Source organism: Anthonomus grandis, chromosome 18, assembly GCF_022605725.1.
Source record: "Anthonomus grandis grandis chromosome 18, icAntGran1.3, whole genome shotgun sequence".
NCBI lineage: Eukaryota > Metazoa > Arthropoda > Insecta > Coleoptera > Curculionidae > Anthonomus > Anthonomus grandis.
In genome coordinates this window covers 10,650-27,805 of record NC_065563.1, presented here as the reverse complement: position 1 = coordinate 27,805, position 17,156 = coordinate 10,650, and the positions used below count along the sequence as shown (strand labels likewise).

At 33.2% G+C, this 17,156-nt stretch overlaps 2 protein-coding genes across 2 annotated transcripts; one reads left to right on the top strand and one right to left on the bottom strand.

The window, feature by feature from the left end:
• Positions 1–61: 61 nt before the first annotated feature.
• LOC126747034 (uncharacterized) lies at positions 62–11,808 on the top strand. The gene is made up of 7 exons (XM_050455515.1): positions 62–660; positions 955–1,077; positions 1,133–1,264; positions 1,506–1,667; positions 1,738–1,836; positions 1,890–2,234; positions 11,786–11,808. Exons 1-7 carry the CDS (start codon positions 588–590, stop codon positions 11,806–11,808), a joined length of 957 nt encoding a protein of 318 aa, XP_050311472.1. The 5' UTR covers positions 62–587.
• Positions 11,809–12,434: 626 nt separating this feature from the next.
• LOC126746895 (uncharacterized) lies at positions 12,435–15,003 on the bottom strand. Its single transcript, XM_050455297.1, has 3 exons — positions 14,835–15,003; positions 13,025–13,258; positions 12,435–12,802 (listed from the first exon to the last, which is right to left on the bottom strand). The coding sequence occupies exons 1-3, from the start codon at positions 15,001–15,003 to the stop codon at positions 12,435–12,437; spliced, it is 771 nt and encodes a 256-aa protein (XP_050311254.1).
• Positions 15,004–17,156: the final 2,153 nt, after the last annotated feature.

Below are 17,156 nucleotides of genomic sequence, written 5' to 3'. Positions count from 1 at the left end.
CTATGGAAATGTTGTTTTTAGTTATGCATCAAAATTTGTATATTATATATAAAGATAAATCTGTGGTCAGAGGGTAAAACTGCTTAAGCCAGTTTTTTGAGAAAATGGGATTATGTCATGGTTATATACCAATTTTTTTTTTTCAAAGGGTTAAAGTTCCTAAGTCGTTTATTTACAAACACATGATTTATTTAACTTGAACATAACATATTAACTCCTATTGGTTTTGAGTAAAATGTCATAAAAATACTTAAGAACAAAAATACACAGGAAAAATATGCGTGTAAATACTCCTAAGTATTCTTATAATGCATTTCGCACTAAAAAGTACGTTTTATGTGGGGAAATAACAACCTATTTTGACTTAAGCAGTTTTACTCCAGATAAACACATGGATATTTGAGCCTTTGTCGACTTAAGCAGTTATAGCCATTTATAAAGTGCACCGCGTGTAAGTGCGTATGCAGAATTAAGCTGTTTTGAGAGATAAAAAAACGCGATTTTAGTTGAGCAGAGTGAAACGTTGTGTTTCAAGCAATTTGTTTATTGGCTGTTTATACGTATTGTTAGCTTTTTTTGTGTTAATTATGTGTACGAGAGGCAAGAAAATAGTTGCCATGACTTTAAACGTCGAGAAGAGAGACAAGGATCACGGAAAAGGTAAGGAATAATATTAAGATAATAATTACCGTAAAATTTTTAGGTTAAGTTTGCATAGTTTTATTTTTTTATTGAAACATTTTTACTGTAGTTGGCGCAATTTAAATTAAAGATTCGTGAAAATATTTTTATTTTAAATACGGATTAGGTCGTGTTCTAATATTTAAACAAAAACAATGTTTCTATTGTTTTTTCTATAACTGCGGTTTATCTGACTGAATTTACTTTACATGAAAATATCTTACACATATTAAAAAACAAGAAACTGCAATAAAATTGTATTATTTTAAATAGATATGACTTTGCTTGAAGCTGCAGAGACCACAATACCTAAGGTAATAGCTGTTGAAAAGTTGTTTGACATTCCAAATGGATCAGGCAACGATTATATTGAATTTGAGTCTTTAAGAAGCGATGGTATGTCCAATTATTATTTTTAATGGTTAAAATAAGCAGATTATTCTAATTTTAGAACCAGTAACAGAAGAGACTGTTTTAGAAGAAATTACCCTTGATATGCCAATTATCATTACTGAAGTAAAAACTATGAACAAAAATAAATCTGATCTGACTTATGGGGTATCAGAATTTCAAGATTATTATGGTGAGAGTATTTTGTATTTTGTTAGTAAAATACTGACATGTATATAGCTGGCGTCGTTGGTTTTCTATTTTGTACCACCTGGAAAAGATCTATTTTACCAATAGTAATTAAAAGAGTCACCTGCTTCTTGGATTAATTGTATTGCAGGCTATTGCACAAGTGGCATAAAATAAAATACCCATGGCTTTTTGACCTTAACTTTGTTGCCTTTTTTTACCTACATCAATATAATTTTTTCCAGAAAACAGAATCTTTGTTGAACAGCCTGAAGCAGAAAGAGTCGCAACAGTAGGCAACAATATACATATTGAAAGTCTGCCAATTACTATTATTGATGCAACAATGGTGACCAGTAACAAAACTGACCTTCCCTATGGGGCCACAGATTTTCAAAATACATATGGTAAGTGTATATTTTATATTCCCTTTTACTTACCTTAGAATTTTTAAGCGTGCATTAAAATTGTTTGTAGAAAGTTGTGAATTGGTTATACAGCCCGAGACCGAACCAATATCATCAAGAGAACAGAACGATCCGCAACTTCATTTAAATCTACTCCACCGTAATTCTCGTAAGAAACTTTTCTTTTAACAGAGTTTTACAACAATTAAAATTTTTTTTTAGAAATGACTCCAGTCTGTCAATTTCTTGATCATTCTGACGCTGAAGAAGACCCTTTTATCGGTGATGATCAACTCAATGATCCTGATTTTATACCTCCAATAGAAACGGATTCAGATCGCGATTCAGAAGAGCATATCATACCTCCGAAAAAAACTAAAATAAATAATCAGAACTCCGCAGGCGATAATCATCCGCAGCCTTTTGCTGTATTAAGTAAACGATGCCGAAAGATTAGAAAGGAGAGAAAGGATAAAAGAAACTCAGGTCAGTCGTACGTAACTGAAACTGGGAAAATGATATCTGAGAAAAGATGTATAGAAGAGCTTCCGAATTGTCGGCGAAAGTGTAAGAATCGGTTTGATTACAATTTAAGAAAAGGATTGTTTGACTCATTTTGGTCAATGAATAGTAGAAACAGAAGATCTGATTATCTCAGCGGCTTGATAACATCTGGCCCTAAAGCAACTCAGAGATTGCGACATCAGAACGGACCTCTAAGAAATCGTACTCTAAGTAACGTGTATAATTTAAAAGTCAACGGCGATTTGCAACCCATTTGCAAAACTTGTTTTCAAAAGACATTTGATGTCACCGACGGATTTATCAAGTATATGTTAGCTTGAAGATCAGTAAATGAAGCAGGAATAGCAGAAATGGACCGAAGGGGTATTAATCCGCCAATTTCAAAAACATCAGATGAACGAAGAAGTCAAGTCATTGATCATATAAACTCTTTTCCCCGCTACGAAAGTCATTACAGTCGTCGTCATACCCAGAAGCAATATCTGGCAGCAAATTTAAATGTTCGTTTGATGTATTCTTTATACAAAGAGCAAACTACTACTCCTGTATCGTATGATATCTACAGACAGATTTTTAACGATATGAATTTGTCTTTTAAGTTGCCACACAATGATACGTGCAATACATGTGACACTTATTGTTTAAAACTAAAAATAGCTACCAGTAATGAAGATCGGGAGGTCATTCAAACTGAATGGAATAAACATAAGGATATAGCTGATAAGCATTATCTAGCTAAATCCCAAGACAAAGGGGAAGCGAAAATAAAGAAATCCACAAAGATGATATCGTTTGATCTTCAGCAAGTGCTAGCAACTCCCCACATTCAAACAAGTATTATGTTCTACAAACGTCAGTTATCCGTTTATAATTTGACAATTTACGAAGGGGCAGAAAGTATTGCACACAATTTTTTGTGGGACGAAACCATAGCTGGCCGAGGGGCAAATCAGATAGGTTCCTGTTTATATAAATATTTTATGGCTTTGCCTGAACATATTTCCCATGTTGTCATGTATTCAGATACATGTACAGGGCAAAACCGAAATTCGCACATAGCTGCTATGTGTTTCTCAGTTCTGCAGCAGCACCCCTCTCTTAAAGTAATTGACCATAAATTTATGCTAAGTGGACACTCCCATATGGAATGTGACACCGCACATGCTATGATTGAAAAGAAAAAAAAAAGGACGGATATGAGAATTCACCACCCACGTGATTGGGCTCAGCTAATCCGTTCTGTCGGGAAGAAGGGAACATCTTTAGTCACTGAGATGCTGCAAGCAGATTTTTATGATTTTAAGGCCCTTTACAATCAAAAGCTTCAAGTTAAAACCCGAAATTCTGAAAACGAAAAGTTTATATGGCACGATGTTCAATGGTTGAGATTGACAAAAGATCAGATTGGCGTAATGCAATATAAAACCTCTGTTGACATAGATGAACCTTTTAAAAGTATTTCTTATCTACGAAGGCGGCAAAATAACCCGGATTTAGTACCTCAACCCCAATACACAGCATTTTTACCAATATCTGAAAAGAAAAAGAAAAATTTGTTAAGTGTCTTACATTTGATAGATCCTGTATTTCATGATTATTACAAAAACCTACCCACCACAAAAAAATGGGTCTGATGGTTCTGAAGAAGATGAGTAGTGTATTGGTCAATTTTCATATATTTCATCTTAATATTGCTGTTGGAAAAAGACACTTTATTGCTGTTCTTTCCCATTCTTATAACCCATCCCTATTAGAGGTGTGGAACTGTCAGCGGCCGCGTCGAAAGTCATCGAGTGACAGTGTATCATCGCGGTCGGTACTTCCCTGATGTATTGGTTTTTTTGTTGACCGATCCGCGTTTATGTTATTGTAAAATACAGTCCATTTTTTATTGGTTATCAAAATTTATACGTAGTAAAGGATATGTTATAATTTATTGGTGGTTTAATTTGCCTTTACTAAAACTAAAAAATTACGTAATCAGGAATCTCCTGTACATACAAAATGGTCCATCGACACCGGATGTTTTGCAATCCAGTGAATTGTGGTTTATTGTGACTATTGAAAACTGTTGGCCTTGGTAAAAACAGATCGTGTTATTGGAGCACTGATTTGTTAAACGTTTTACGTCGTTTTATTTTGGGACGTGTGTTAATTGGACGTGATTTTATTGGACTGGTATTTGGAAAAACTGTGTTTGGCGAAGCTGTTGCTTATTGGAAAAGTAGTTGGAGATTGGAAATACTACTGGATTTGAGCTCTGTGTTTGTATACCAGCTGGTTTAGTATAAAAAAAATCCTTGTGGATATTTGTGAGTATTTCCTTTCAATATTTTCCTTTTATTCCTTGTTTTGTGTCTCCATTAGCGGAAGAAAATGGCTGAAGAAGTAAAAGCGTTAATTAAAAAGCGCGGTAGCTTAAAATCTAAGTTGACAATGTTTAAGAATTATTTTGATAAGTTAAATGCTTCCTTGGAAACTATAACAGATGGTTTCTTGTAGAATCGTAGATCGTTTTTTGTAGAATTGGATATGCGTTTGCAAAAATTGACCGAATTGTTACCGGTTTTTGATGAAATTCAGAATGATATTGAGTTTTTGGTGGATGAGGCTGATTTGGAAGCCCAGTATACAGAACGTCAACATTTTGAGGATAACTTTTATAGTTTTTCATCAATGGCTCGTAATTTACTTACAAAATATGATTTTTATGAAAACGCTACTGAAGAAAAATCTCTAAGGTCTGTCTCGATAGATTCTGGTTCGGGCCACAATAAAAAAGAAATTGTGTCTTTAAAGGCGTTGCCAAAACTTCCGCCAATTCCAATTCCTACATTTTCAGGAAAATCTGAAAATTGGCTAGAGTTAGGGATACTTTTTCTTCTTTAGTGCATAAAAATGAAAGGTTGGACAATATTGAAAAATTCCATTTTCTTAGGGGTGCATTGGACGGAGACGCAAAGCAGTTTATTGGAACACTTGAATTTTCTGATAGTGGGTATGTTTATGTGGGTAAATGCTTGGAACTTGCTATTAGAAAGGTATAATAATACTTCATTATTGGTGAATAATAATTTAAAATGTTTGGTTAATTTGTCTCAAATGCAAAAAGAAAATGCTTATGAGCTGAGAAGAATGTTGGATGTTTTGGTAAAAAATCTCAGGTCACTTAACTCATTGGGGGTAAATACTGATAATTGGGATGTAATAGTTATTTTTTTGATAAGTTCAAAGCTAGATTTGCACACAAAAAGAGAATGGGAAGAAAGGAAAAGTAAGGATGCATTACCTACCCTTGAGGAGTTTAAAAACTTTCTAAAAGTCAAAGCTGATTTGTTGGAGGGCTTGGAGGTTAATAACTGTGTAGGTAACATTAAAGAAAAGGGGGTTTACAGGGCAAAGCAAAGATCTTTTATTTCTGTGAACCAAAAGTGCTCCTTTTGTGATGGGAATCATTTTATCCAGAATTGTAAAGTATTTTTGGAAATGGGTACTTATTATAGGTTCCAAAAAGTTTTGCAACTAAAGGTTTGTTTAAATTGCTTAAGGCCTGGGCACATTAGTAAGAGCTGTACCCAGCGGGGATGTAAAAAATGTGGGTCTAAGCATAATGTTCTTTTGCATTATGATAAAAATAAAAATAGTGGTAATTTAAGTGGTGTTTCTAGCCCTGTAAAGAATGAAAATGATTTGGCAAAGTCAAGAGAGGAAGAATTATTGGATGAACCTAAGGATTCTTCACCCACAAGCTTTAATGTTTTGACTTCTTATCGTAACTCGAGTAATGTTTCTGATGTTTTATTGTCAACTGCACTGGTACAAGCGGTAGACATTAATGGTCACTATCAAACATGCAGAGTTCTTTTAGATAGTGGTTCTCAATCTAATTTGATTTCTGTGAAAATGTTTACAAAATTGGGCTTGAGTTCTATTGGGGTTAATATATCTATGGCAGGGGTTAATCAACTGGTGACTAATATAAAATCTAAGTGCAATGTGAAAATTGTTTCTTTCCATAATAATTATGAGACAAGCATTTCATGTTTGGTGGTTTCACAGATTGGTGATAATGTTCCTAGCCAGCCTATAGATATTTCTCACTTAAAAATCCCAAGTCATTTAAAATGGGCAGATCCCTCTTTAAATGAACCAGGAGAAATTGATATTTTGATAGGAGCTGAAATTTTCTATAGTCTGCTTTGTATTGGTCAAATAAGTCTTGGTGAAAATCAACCTGTTATACAAAAGACTAAACTTGGATGGGTATTTTCTGGCAGCATTTTGGGTCCTGGTAATACAAAAAGGTTATGCAATTTTGTTAAATCAACGCCTAATATTGAAAATGAATTAGAAAAATTCTGGCAAGTTGAGGAACCTCCTCCAATTGTAAATTCTCTGTTATCTGAGGAAGATGTTTTTTGTGAAAATTTGTTTAATGAGACAACATATAGACATGCTGATGATGGAAAATTCGTTGTGCAGCTTCCTTTGTGTGATTCTATTAATAAATTGGGATACTCTAAAAGCCATGCGTTGCACATATTTTATTCTATGGAAAGAAGGTTAAATAAAAATTCTGTTTTAAAGCAAATGTATTGTTCTTTTATGGAGGAATATGAGCAGTTGGGGCATATGACACTTTGTGATAATACATCAAATGATAGCATGTCATATTTTTTACCGCACCATGGAGTATTAAATGAACAAAGTAAGACTACTAAACTAAGGGTGGTTTTTAATGGTTCTGCTCCTACAGATACTGGCGTATCTTTAAATGACATCCAGCATACTGGACCAGTCATTCAAGATGATTTATTGGATATTTTACTTAGATTTCGGCAGTTTAATGTTGTTGTTTGTGCTGACATCGAAAAGATGTACCGCATGATCTGGATAGATCCAGATCAAAGATGTCTACAAAAGATTCTGTGGAGAAAATCTCTTGATGAGGATGTCCATGAGTATACATTAAATACTGTTACCTATGGGACTAGGTCAGCAGCATTTTTGTCCATACGTTGTCTTAGGCAGTTAGGATTGGATAACATGGAAACTCATCCAGAAGCTTCTAGAATTATAATACATAGTTTTTACGTTGATGATATGTTGGCAGGAGGAGCTTCTGTGAGTGAAATGGTTAATGTGTGTAAAAAAGTTAAAGAAATTCTCTTTGAGGCAGGTTTTAACCTGAGAAAATGGATTTCAAATAAACCAGAGGTCATTGATGGCATTCAGGGATCTGCTTCAAATGATAATGTAGTTTTTGGTGAAAAGGATTCCAATAAGACATTGGGATTATATTGGTCTTTTAAAAAAGATGTTTTAAGGTATTACATAAATTTTCCTACTAATGTTTCAAAAGTTAATAAACGTAGTATCTTATCGGATATTTCAAAGATCTTTGATCCTCTCTACTAAGGATTACTAAGTCCTAGCATAATATTGGTTAAAATTTTATTACAAAGGCTATGGGAGTTAAAAATTTCATGGGATGAATCTTTGCCATCCAACCTTGATTTCTGTTGGAGAGATTTAAGAAAAAACTTCTTTATGTTAAATGATTTTGAAATTGAACGACAAGTTGTATGTCTAGAGCCTATAGAAATTCAAATCCACGGATTTTGTGATGCTAGCATGGAAGCTTACGGTTCTTGTGTCTACATAAGAAGTGTAGATAAGAGTGGCAATGTCAAGGTTTCTTTAATTTGTGGGAAATCAAAGGTGGCACCTCTTAAAACGTTAACGATACCACGTCTGGAGTTGTGTGGTGCTTTAGTATTGGTACATTTAGTGGAAAGAATCAAGAGTTGTATGTCTCTTAAGTTTAATGGTGTGTTTCTTTGGTGTGATTCCACTGTGGTGCTTAATTGGATTGCAACATCTCCGCATCTCTTACAAACTTTCGTTTCAAATAGGGTTGCACAAATCCGAGAGAAAACTAATGCCAATGATTGGTTTTGTGTGAAGTCTGAGCAGAATCCTGCTGATATCTTGTCACGTGGGTGTGAACCTGGAAAACTAAAGAATTTGGCATTTTGGTGGGAAGGCCCTCCGTGGTTACATTCTTCTCAAAATTCTTGGGATATTGTTCAAATTCCTACGTTATTAGATATTCCAGAAATCAAACGATCTAAGGTTGATATTTGTAGTTTTAAAAATGTTTCAGTTGATAGGTTGGTTGATTTTGAAAGATTCTCTAATTTCAAACGACTTACAAATTGTATAGCATATGTTTTAAGATTTGTTAAAATAACAAGGTCAAAATGTGCAAAATTGGGTCAAAGTAAAACAACTTTCCTTGAAAACCAAAGTGCTTTGCAACTTTTAATCGGTTTGGTGCAAAGAGAGTGCTTTTCATATGAAATAAATAGTTTAAAGGCCAATACACCTTTAAGGTCCTCAAAACTAATTGGTTTAAGTCCTTTTTTGGACTCCTGTGGCATCCTCAGGGTGGGGGGAAGATTGCAATGTTCTGATTTGCGATTTTATGAAAAGCATCCAATATTGCTACCAGCAAAGCATAAATTTACTTTGTTATTGGTTTTATATGAACATGAAAGACTCTTACACGCTGGTCCGCAACTTTTATTAAGCTCTTTACGTGAAAAATATTGGCCTATTGGTGGTAGAAACTTGGTGCGTAAAGTAACTAGAAATTGTATAAAGTGTTTTAGAGTTTGTCCTAATAAGGGCCAAGCTAGTCAGATTATGGGTGTTTTACCTGAGTTGCGTGTTCGTCCTTCTTTGCCTTTTCAAAATGTAGGTGTGGACTATGCAGGTCCATTAATGGTTAGAAATAAAAGTGGTAGAGGCTTTCGTTTAATAAAATCCTATATAGCTTTATTTGTATGTTTTAGTACTAAGGCCATACACCTTGAATCGGTGAGTGATCTTACATCAACCGCTTTTATTTCATGTTTTCGACGTTTTGTATCCCGTAGCGGAATTCCAAGTAATGTTGTAAGTGATAATGGCACTACATTTGTGGGAGCTTCTTCAGAATTGAAAGATCTTGGAAAATTTTTAATGGGTCAAGCCTCTGAGTTAAAAGAGCTTTTTAAAGGGGAAAATATAAACTGGGAATTTATACCAGCTCATTCGCCAAATTTTGGAGGGTTGTGGGAAGCTGGGGTAAAGTCTTGTAAGCACCATTTGAAGCGTGTCCTGGGAACATATTCATTAACATTTGAAGGTTTATGTACTCTTCTTACGCAAGTGGAGGCAGTTTTGAATTCCAGGCCTTTGGTTCCCTTGTCTCCTAATCCTAATGATTTTGATGTCCTAACCCCTGGCCATTTTCTTATTGGCAAACGACTCACATCCTTACCAGATGGTGATTACTCTGATTTAAGAGAAAACCTCCTTGATAAGTGGCAGCAAATCCAGAAAATGTTTCAACATTTTTGGCAAAGGTGGTCTAAGGAGTATCTGGCTGAGCTGCAGAATAAGTGTAAGTGGAAGTTGGAGCAACCAAATTTAAAAGAAAATCAAATGGTGGTTATAAGAGAAGATAATTTGCCACCATTTCTTTTAAAACTTGGGCGAATCGTGAAGCTGATCCAAGGACCTGATGCGAGATGCCGAGTAGCAGAGATTAGAACTCGAACTGGAATCATTAAACGTTCTTTATCTAAAATTTGTATCTTACCTGATAATGACTTCGAAAGCACATAGTGAAACTTTGAGTGGGGTTGAAAGAAATTCTTCCAAGGTGGGGGGTATGTTGGAAAAAGACACTTTATCGCTGTTCTTTCCCATTCTTATAACCCATCCCTATTAGAGGTGTGGAACTGTCAGCGGCCGCGTCGAAAGTCATCGAGTGACAGTGTATCATCGCGGTCGGTACTTCCCTGATGTATTGGTTTTTTTGTTGACCGATCCGCGTTTATGTTATTGTAAAATACAGTCCATTTTTTATTGGTTATCAAAATTTATACGTAGTAAAGGATATGTTATAATTTATTGGTGGTTTAATTTGCCTTTACTAAAACTAAAAAATTACGTAATCAGGAATCTCCTGTACAATTGCGTCGCAGAATATATTATTACGAGGTTTTAGGATGTTAGGAGAACTCTTTACGTTATTTTGATATGTTTTAAAAAAAAAACTTTAAATAAAGTTTAAAAGTTGATATAAGTCTTTTAATTTAGTTTATGAGCAAAAGTGCTTAAGTTTAAAAAATACTCCGGACATTAGCGCTTAAGTCAGTCAAAAACCACTTTTAACATAACTTTTACAGAATTTTTATTATTAAGTATGTAGAGAGTAATATTTTAAGTTATCTGAGAAAAATATGTGCTTATTCTTACACAAATGATAAAAAAAAATTATGATAAAAATGTTGCCAAATTCAAAATTGCAAATATCTCAGTTAAGTGCATTAAGACTTAAGCTCTTTTACCCTATGAGCACAGAAATAATGGATAATGGAACTGGAAACAAAAACGTTCACTACAAAAGACCTGTCCATTTATTCGGTTTTGTCGTTTCTTCCAAAGTTTGAAAAAATTATTTCGGTCTATCAAAAACCTACAGGAGAAATAGTTTTGATAATTAATGATGAAATATATTATTGACGACCATAGCTTTGCATTAATTAATAAATTTAATGTAAATTCAGTTTTCACTCAACTTGACCAAAAAAGTATTATCGGAGCTGTAAATACATATTCTAGAAAAACAATTTATTTTTTTGAAGAAAATTATTATATGTTTGTTAATGAAAGTACTTTTAAGCCGATTAGCTATGGCTATACTTCTCGAGACTTCTTTGGTATACCTCCTTTAATACAAGGAGTTTTTCGATATATTAACGGTATGCTCTATTTCTTTCAAAATGGCAGATATTTTGAATATAACGAATTTACAAATTCATTATATTCTTCGGATAAAATTAACCTGAAAAAATTTCACATAGACTGTCCTAATTTATCTTTATACGAACAACTAAAAATATTATTAGCCCAAATATTAGGAAAACAAAAAAAAAACCTCAACGACATAAGTCTATGTAATTTTCACTTAATGTAAGAAAAAATATATTCTTATATTATATTTATCGTTTTTTATTTATTATTTTTATAATCCAATCATAGAAGGCGCTAGCTCTTAAATCCCACCACCTCATTCCAACACCAATTACTGAGAAAATATATTCTCTAACAATATATTTTTTCCATAAAGTCACACTCATACGAAAACGTTGCTTCTCTTCCCGGCAACACCGCATTCAACCTCATTTGCATATCAACCATCCACATTTCCACACATCCACATTCTTATCTTCCCGCCAAAATTCTGACCATTCAGGGCGCTACGCACCTCCCCGCACCCCATTCCCCCCACCAATCACAGCCCTCCATTCGATATTGATTCCGCCCACTTATCCCCCACCACTACCCAGCTTTCATAAGCTCCTCCCCCTTTTTTACTCCACCGGAAGTCCATAAGAATTACATGGGGACACGTCATAGCCACCCGCGTTTTTACACTTCTTACATCATACGAAGATGTTACTATTTAGTTATAGAAAAATTTTTAAATTTGTTCATAAAATTAAAAACTTTCCTCTTTGTGGGGTTAATTTTTTTAGATTTTGATCCGGAATCTGGATGAATTTTTAAAAACATGCTTTGTATTAATTCCAACACCGTTCTTATTTCTTTTGGATACTGCAAATTATAAATAAAGTAAATAGCCATGCACACTTTAAAAGAATCTTCAAAGGTCTCATATGGGTCGAGATTCAGCGATTCCATTTCGCAGTATACAAAATACGTGGATGGAAGCCCTGCATTTGAATCTAAAAAAGATTTATGCACATTAAAACAAAACAAAACAATAAAAAATGCTTAATTTCAATGCATTATGCATTAATTTCAATAATGCAGGGTGTAAGTGACATATCGTCAAGATTTATTTCCTCTAAAGTCTAAAATAAAAATGTGTAATGTTAAAAAAAAGATATGTATATATATATATATATATGTATATAAAAATTATTTCATTACCTTGTATTTCAATGTTAAAGCATTTACATCCTCCTTAAAGTACAGTGCTACATTTGTAATAACACATCTAAGTGCGTCTCTTTCATCAATATTTTGGCAATATTTATCTCGTAGGATGGTTTCCAAAAACATTTTAAGTCTTTGGCTTGTCATTTCGGTAATTAAATGAATTTCTGAATTCGTTAATTTTTCGAAATGCCAAAAAATAGCTTTTTTTGAGCAAAGAATCGGCTATTTTTCTTTTATATTTGTAAAAGATGGTAAAGTATTGATAAAACTCCTATGTTCTGAGTATGTTTTTTCCAATATATTGTAGAAATTTTCATTTGTCTCTTGAATATTTTTATCATCGTCTTTTACAGGAGAGTTATTCTCTTTGTTATTAGGAGGTGCCCAGTTGATACATCCAGCACGCGCAGATACAAGCCTTTTTTTAGATGAAACTGGATTTTCAACAGCAGTGGTTTTTCTTTTATGAGGCCGATTTAAATAGTTATTTCGGTCTTGCAGTTTGCAAACCAAAGAGTGGCTCCAATCTCCCAAAACTACTCCATCTTCATCCACATCTCGAAAAATATTGGGATATTGATCTATGATTTTTTAAGCTACTATTTTAAAGGCTTTTGTCGGAATACTATGCTTAATGCATCTCATTTTATTTATAGTGGCGTGAATTAAAGATGCTACTGTATTCCTTGTTTTGATACCATTCCGAAGTTCATCAAGTTGCTTCTCTCATAGTTTGCTCCAAGGAATTTGGACAAATGACCAATGATGTTCAGTATTACAATTTACTATTTTTGTGATTATTATTGATTCACCTATTGGGTCAATATGCTCTACATCTTGGGCATCATGAGTTGATTGTTGCGAATTATTCGTTATTGTGGTGGCCGTTGCCGAGTTAAAACTGGCCTCTTGGGGTACCCATATTTCATCCTTAGATAACAGGATAAGGATTTCAGAAGAAACATGAGGCAGAATTTCCTCGTCAACCGGAGTTCCATTGGCTTCCAAAACTAACGTTAATCTATTAACTTCAAGTTTTTGAGATGCTATAAAATTTAAAATCATCATACTATTATACGCCAACTTTTAACTTAACAGAGACGCAGAGGGGAAATGCCCATAAAAACGTATTGATATTCTTCGATTCATAGGCGTGCGAAATTATTTTCTTTAATAAAACTTAATATATTTAAATAGAATAAAAATGTGGTATTTAGTAAATAAATATACTTGTAGTAATATGGTGTAAAATTACGTAGAATAATGCTAAGTAATAAATATATGCATGAAATAAAGATTTTTTTCCTATCCTGCCTATGCTAATCTTAAAAAGAAAAAAAATCAAAATATTATTGAATTACTTATTTTTTGACAATCTATTGATTTTCTTCTTTAAACTGTTAGGCCCGCGATATTTTTTAAATAAAAAGAAATGTGTTAAGCTCCAAAATTTTAGAATATTACTAGCAAGAGGTATTTAGAATTAATTTAAAAAAATTAAAAGTAACTACCTTACTAGTGATTTGTTTGAATACTTTTAAAAAAATCAATGGATTGTCAAAAAATAAGTAATTCAATAAGATTTTGATTTTTTTCTTTTTAAGATTAGCGTAGGCGGGATATGAAAAAATTCTTAAGGGGTTATATCTCAGAGTTCGTAAATTTTAGACCCCCAGGTGATAGGGATGAATTTGTCACAAATGACCTCTAGAATCACTATGTCAAGAAATAGTTGTACTTTCCAATCACCCTGTATATATCGACAACGTTTAAACATACATACAATTTATTTATTATATTTCATTCTAAAATGTAATATTGATTAGTCCTCGTCACTGGTATTTTCTTCGGCATCGCTTTCATCGGATTCATCTTCACTGCTATCTTCCTCGCCAAGCTGGATAATTAGTGGTTCTACCTCTTCCATGTATTGATCAGTTTCGTAGTATTTTTTTTCAATATTTACTACATGTTTACAGCATTCAGCCCAACGTGCAGGTGTGATAGAAGCAATGCCCAGTTGTACTTGTTCTATTAAATTTTTAATGGATATGTCGCCAGTAGTGTTGCGACTACGAACAAAATGTTTCAACTGGGTCCATATCAGTTTGATTGGGTTGAGATCGCACATATAAGGTGGTGTACGCAACGGAGTATGTCCATATTAACGCAATACTCTATCTACTACGTAGTTTTTTTCATCCTCAGGTGGTTTATGTTGTTGAACAATTCCCATTTGCGTTCAGCTGGGTTGTGAGATATTCCTAAAAGTAATTTATTATTGATACCCTAAAGATATTAAACATTAGTATTTTTAATTTTTTTTTTCTTTAAGTAAGTATAGAGGATGAAAAAATTTATGCATTTTGTGGCCAGTAGGTAACCTATTACTATCCTTTAAAAAATAATATTTAATATACCGCGAAGTTAATGTAGAAATAAATATATCTCTAAGGACCGATTTTTCAATCCAGGGTTATGCCTAACCCCAGAGTCAAACTTATTATAAGTATATTTTCTTCTTTGATGAGTCATAAAATGCAAAACTTTACCATATCAATTGTAGCTGTTCGCAGATATTTTTTCTTTTAATATAAATACAAATAATGCGTTTTTACTTACCATTTGCCGTCAACCAATCGATCATAGTTTTCTTGCTGCTTGATTTGGTCGGCACTTTATTCTCTTGCACGGAATGATATGGTGCATTATCAAAGATGACCACTGAATTAGCCGGAATATTGAGAATTAATTTTTCCTCCAGCCATTTCATAAAATTTTCGCGATTCATTTGTCCGTGATAATCCCTAGTTGCTTGACCAGCTTTGAATATCAAACTGGCATTGGAAATAAAGCCATTCTGACAACCCGCATGAACAATAACTAAACGACCTAAAAAAAGTTTTTTAGCTAAACACTATAATTATAACGAAATTTTAATGCCTACATTTAAACCCTCAATTTATTTAATTAACTACAAAAAATTCTTACCACTTGCTCTGATGTTACTAGTAATCAAAAACATCAGTGCTTTGTCAACACTTTTGAAAAGTCAAATCGTTGTCGACCCAGGTTTCGTCTATATAAACTATACTTCTTCCTTCATTTCTATACTTCTGTATCGCGTTTATATATTTATACCGCCAATGAAGTATAGAGGGCCTTTCCATCAATATTTTCCTTTTGTTTTGACATTTCCTTAAATAAAACCCATTTGCTTTTAGTAAACATCTTCCAAGTTTCCTTGGAATACGGAAAATTAATGGTCTCTCGCAACTTCTATAGAAGTTTGGTCGTCGTTGGAAAAATTTTTAATTCCTGGTAAAAGTTATTAATTGTGCGCCTTATTATTGGAAAATCTTCAAAGTCATTCTTAACAGAAAAGCGAGATTATTTGTTAGGCGGTGGCACAAGCACATCATTTGGCCTATCTCTATTTCTTTTCTCATCTTGTTTATGAATCTTCTGTATAGAGACGCCAGTGTACATGCAAACACGATCGAGTTTTCTCTTTAGAGGAATTTTAAATGCATTGTTTTGAGCTTCCTCATCGCAACCTCTATAAACATTTGCAACAATTCCCATTGATTGCCCGTTTAGATGTTTTCCATTTAAAAACCTATTTCCTTCCATCATAAGGCCAAATCATTGTTTGTATCATTTCACTATATCGAATCACTAACATTTGTCAAAATATTGAGGCAGATGTATTTGAAAATGTTCGACGTGAATTTTCAGATAGGTTATTTATGTGTCAAGAGGTACAAGGAAATCATTTCCAGCATCTTTTAAATTAAATATTGTTTTTCTTTTGATAAATTGTTTATTTGCTAATTGTAAATTAGTATTTCATTGTATTCTATTAAAAACGTTAATAAAATCGCAACAGTGTATTTTTTTGGCTGTTACTTTTAGACAGGTCAAAATGGAGCCCACCGAGTCCATGTAATAAATATTAAAAGTACTCAATAAAACCTTTTAAATGAGGTAACACAAGATTTCTATTTAATGCATTTATTCAAGATGGCGCTTATGTGTTATTTTGACATTTAGAACTGTCGTTTTTATGTCAAAATAAAATAGTCACGCATTTATTTTCGTACACTGATTTTTACCTATTCAAAAATCATAAAAATGTAAAACGTTAAAATAAAAAAAAATACTTTTTTATTAGGCCGCCATTTTGAAACGGGTTAAGATATGGGTCTAATATTTCAGGGTTATAAAGTACTCATTGAGACCTTTAAAATGAGGTACCACACGACCCCCCTTTCTATTTAACATTTTTTCTCAAGATGTCGCCCAGCCGCCATCTTGGAATTCATAACTACCTAGTTTACAGTGAAAAATAGTATCTATAGACCAATTTACTTATGCCAAGTTTCAAAAAATTTTTTTGACCCGTTCAAAAAATAAATGGGGGGGGGACTTCAAAGAAAAGCACTGTATACATACATATGTATATATAAATAAATTTTATGTTACGTCTTAGAGATTTTCCGATTACGTTTAAAAATCACAATATTAATATTCATATAATTTATACATCCTATATTATTTCCAGAGAACGTACGTTGGCTGCTACAAAAATATCGAAAGTTACCTACCAAAAAATATTGAAGGAGTCGGCCAATATAAAAAATAACCCCTCTTGTTCATTCAGCAGTCCAAGAAAAAAGAGGCCCAGGAAATCACGTATAGACATTACTTCGACGCAACTTAAAGAAATTAGGAGCATAGTTAATGATTTTTATATAGTGGAAAAAAGAAGGCCTACTCTCAAGTGTACGTATTTACCTTTATTGTGCTTTTTTAATTTTAATCCTATTTTTTATTAGCAGTAATCCTACAAAAGATCATTGACCGATCTGTTATTCATAAGCCTATGAGTATACCATCCTTAGCAAAACTACTAAAGAGCATTGGATTTAGGTATGTATGGTT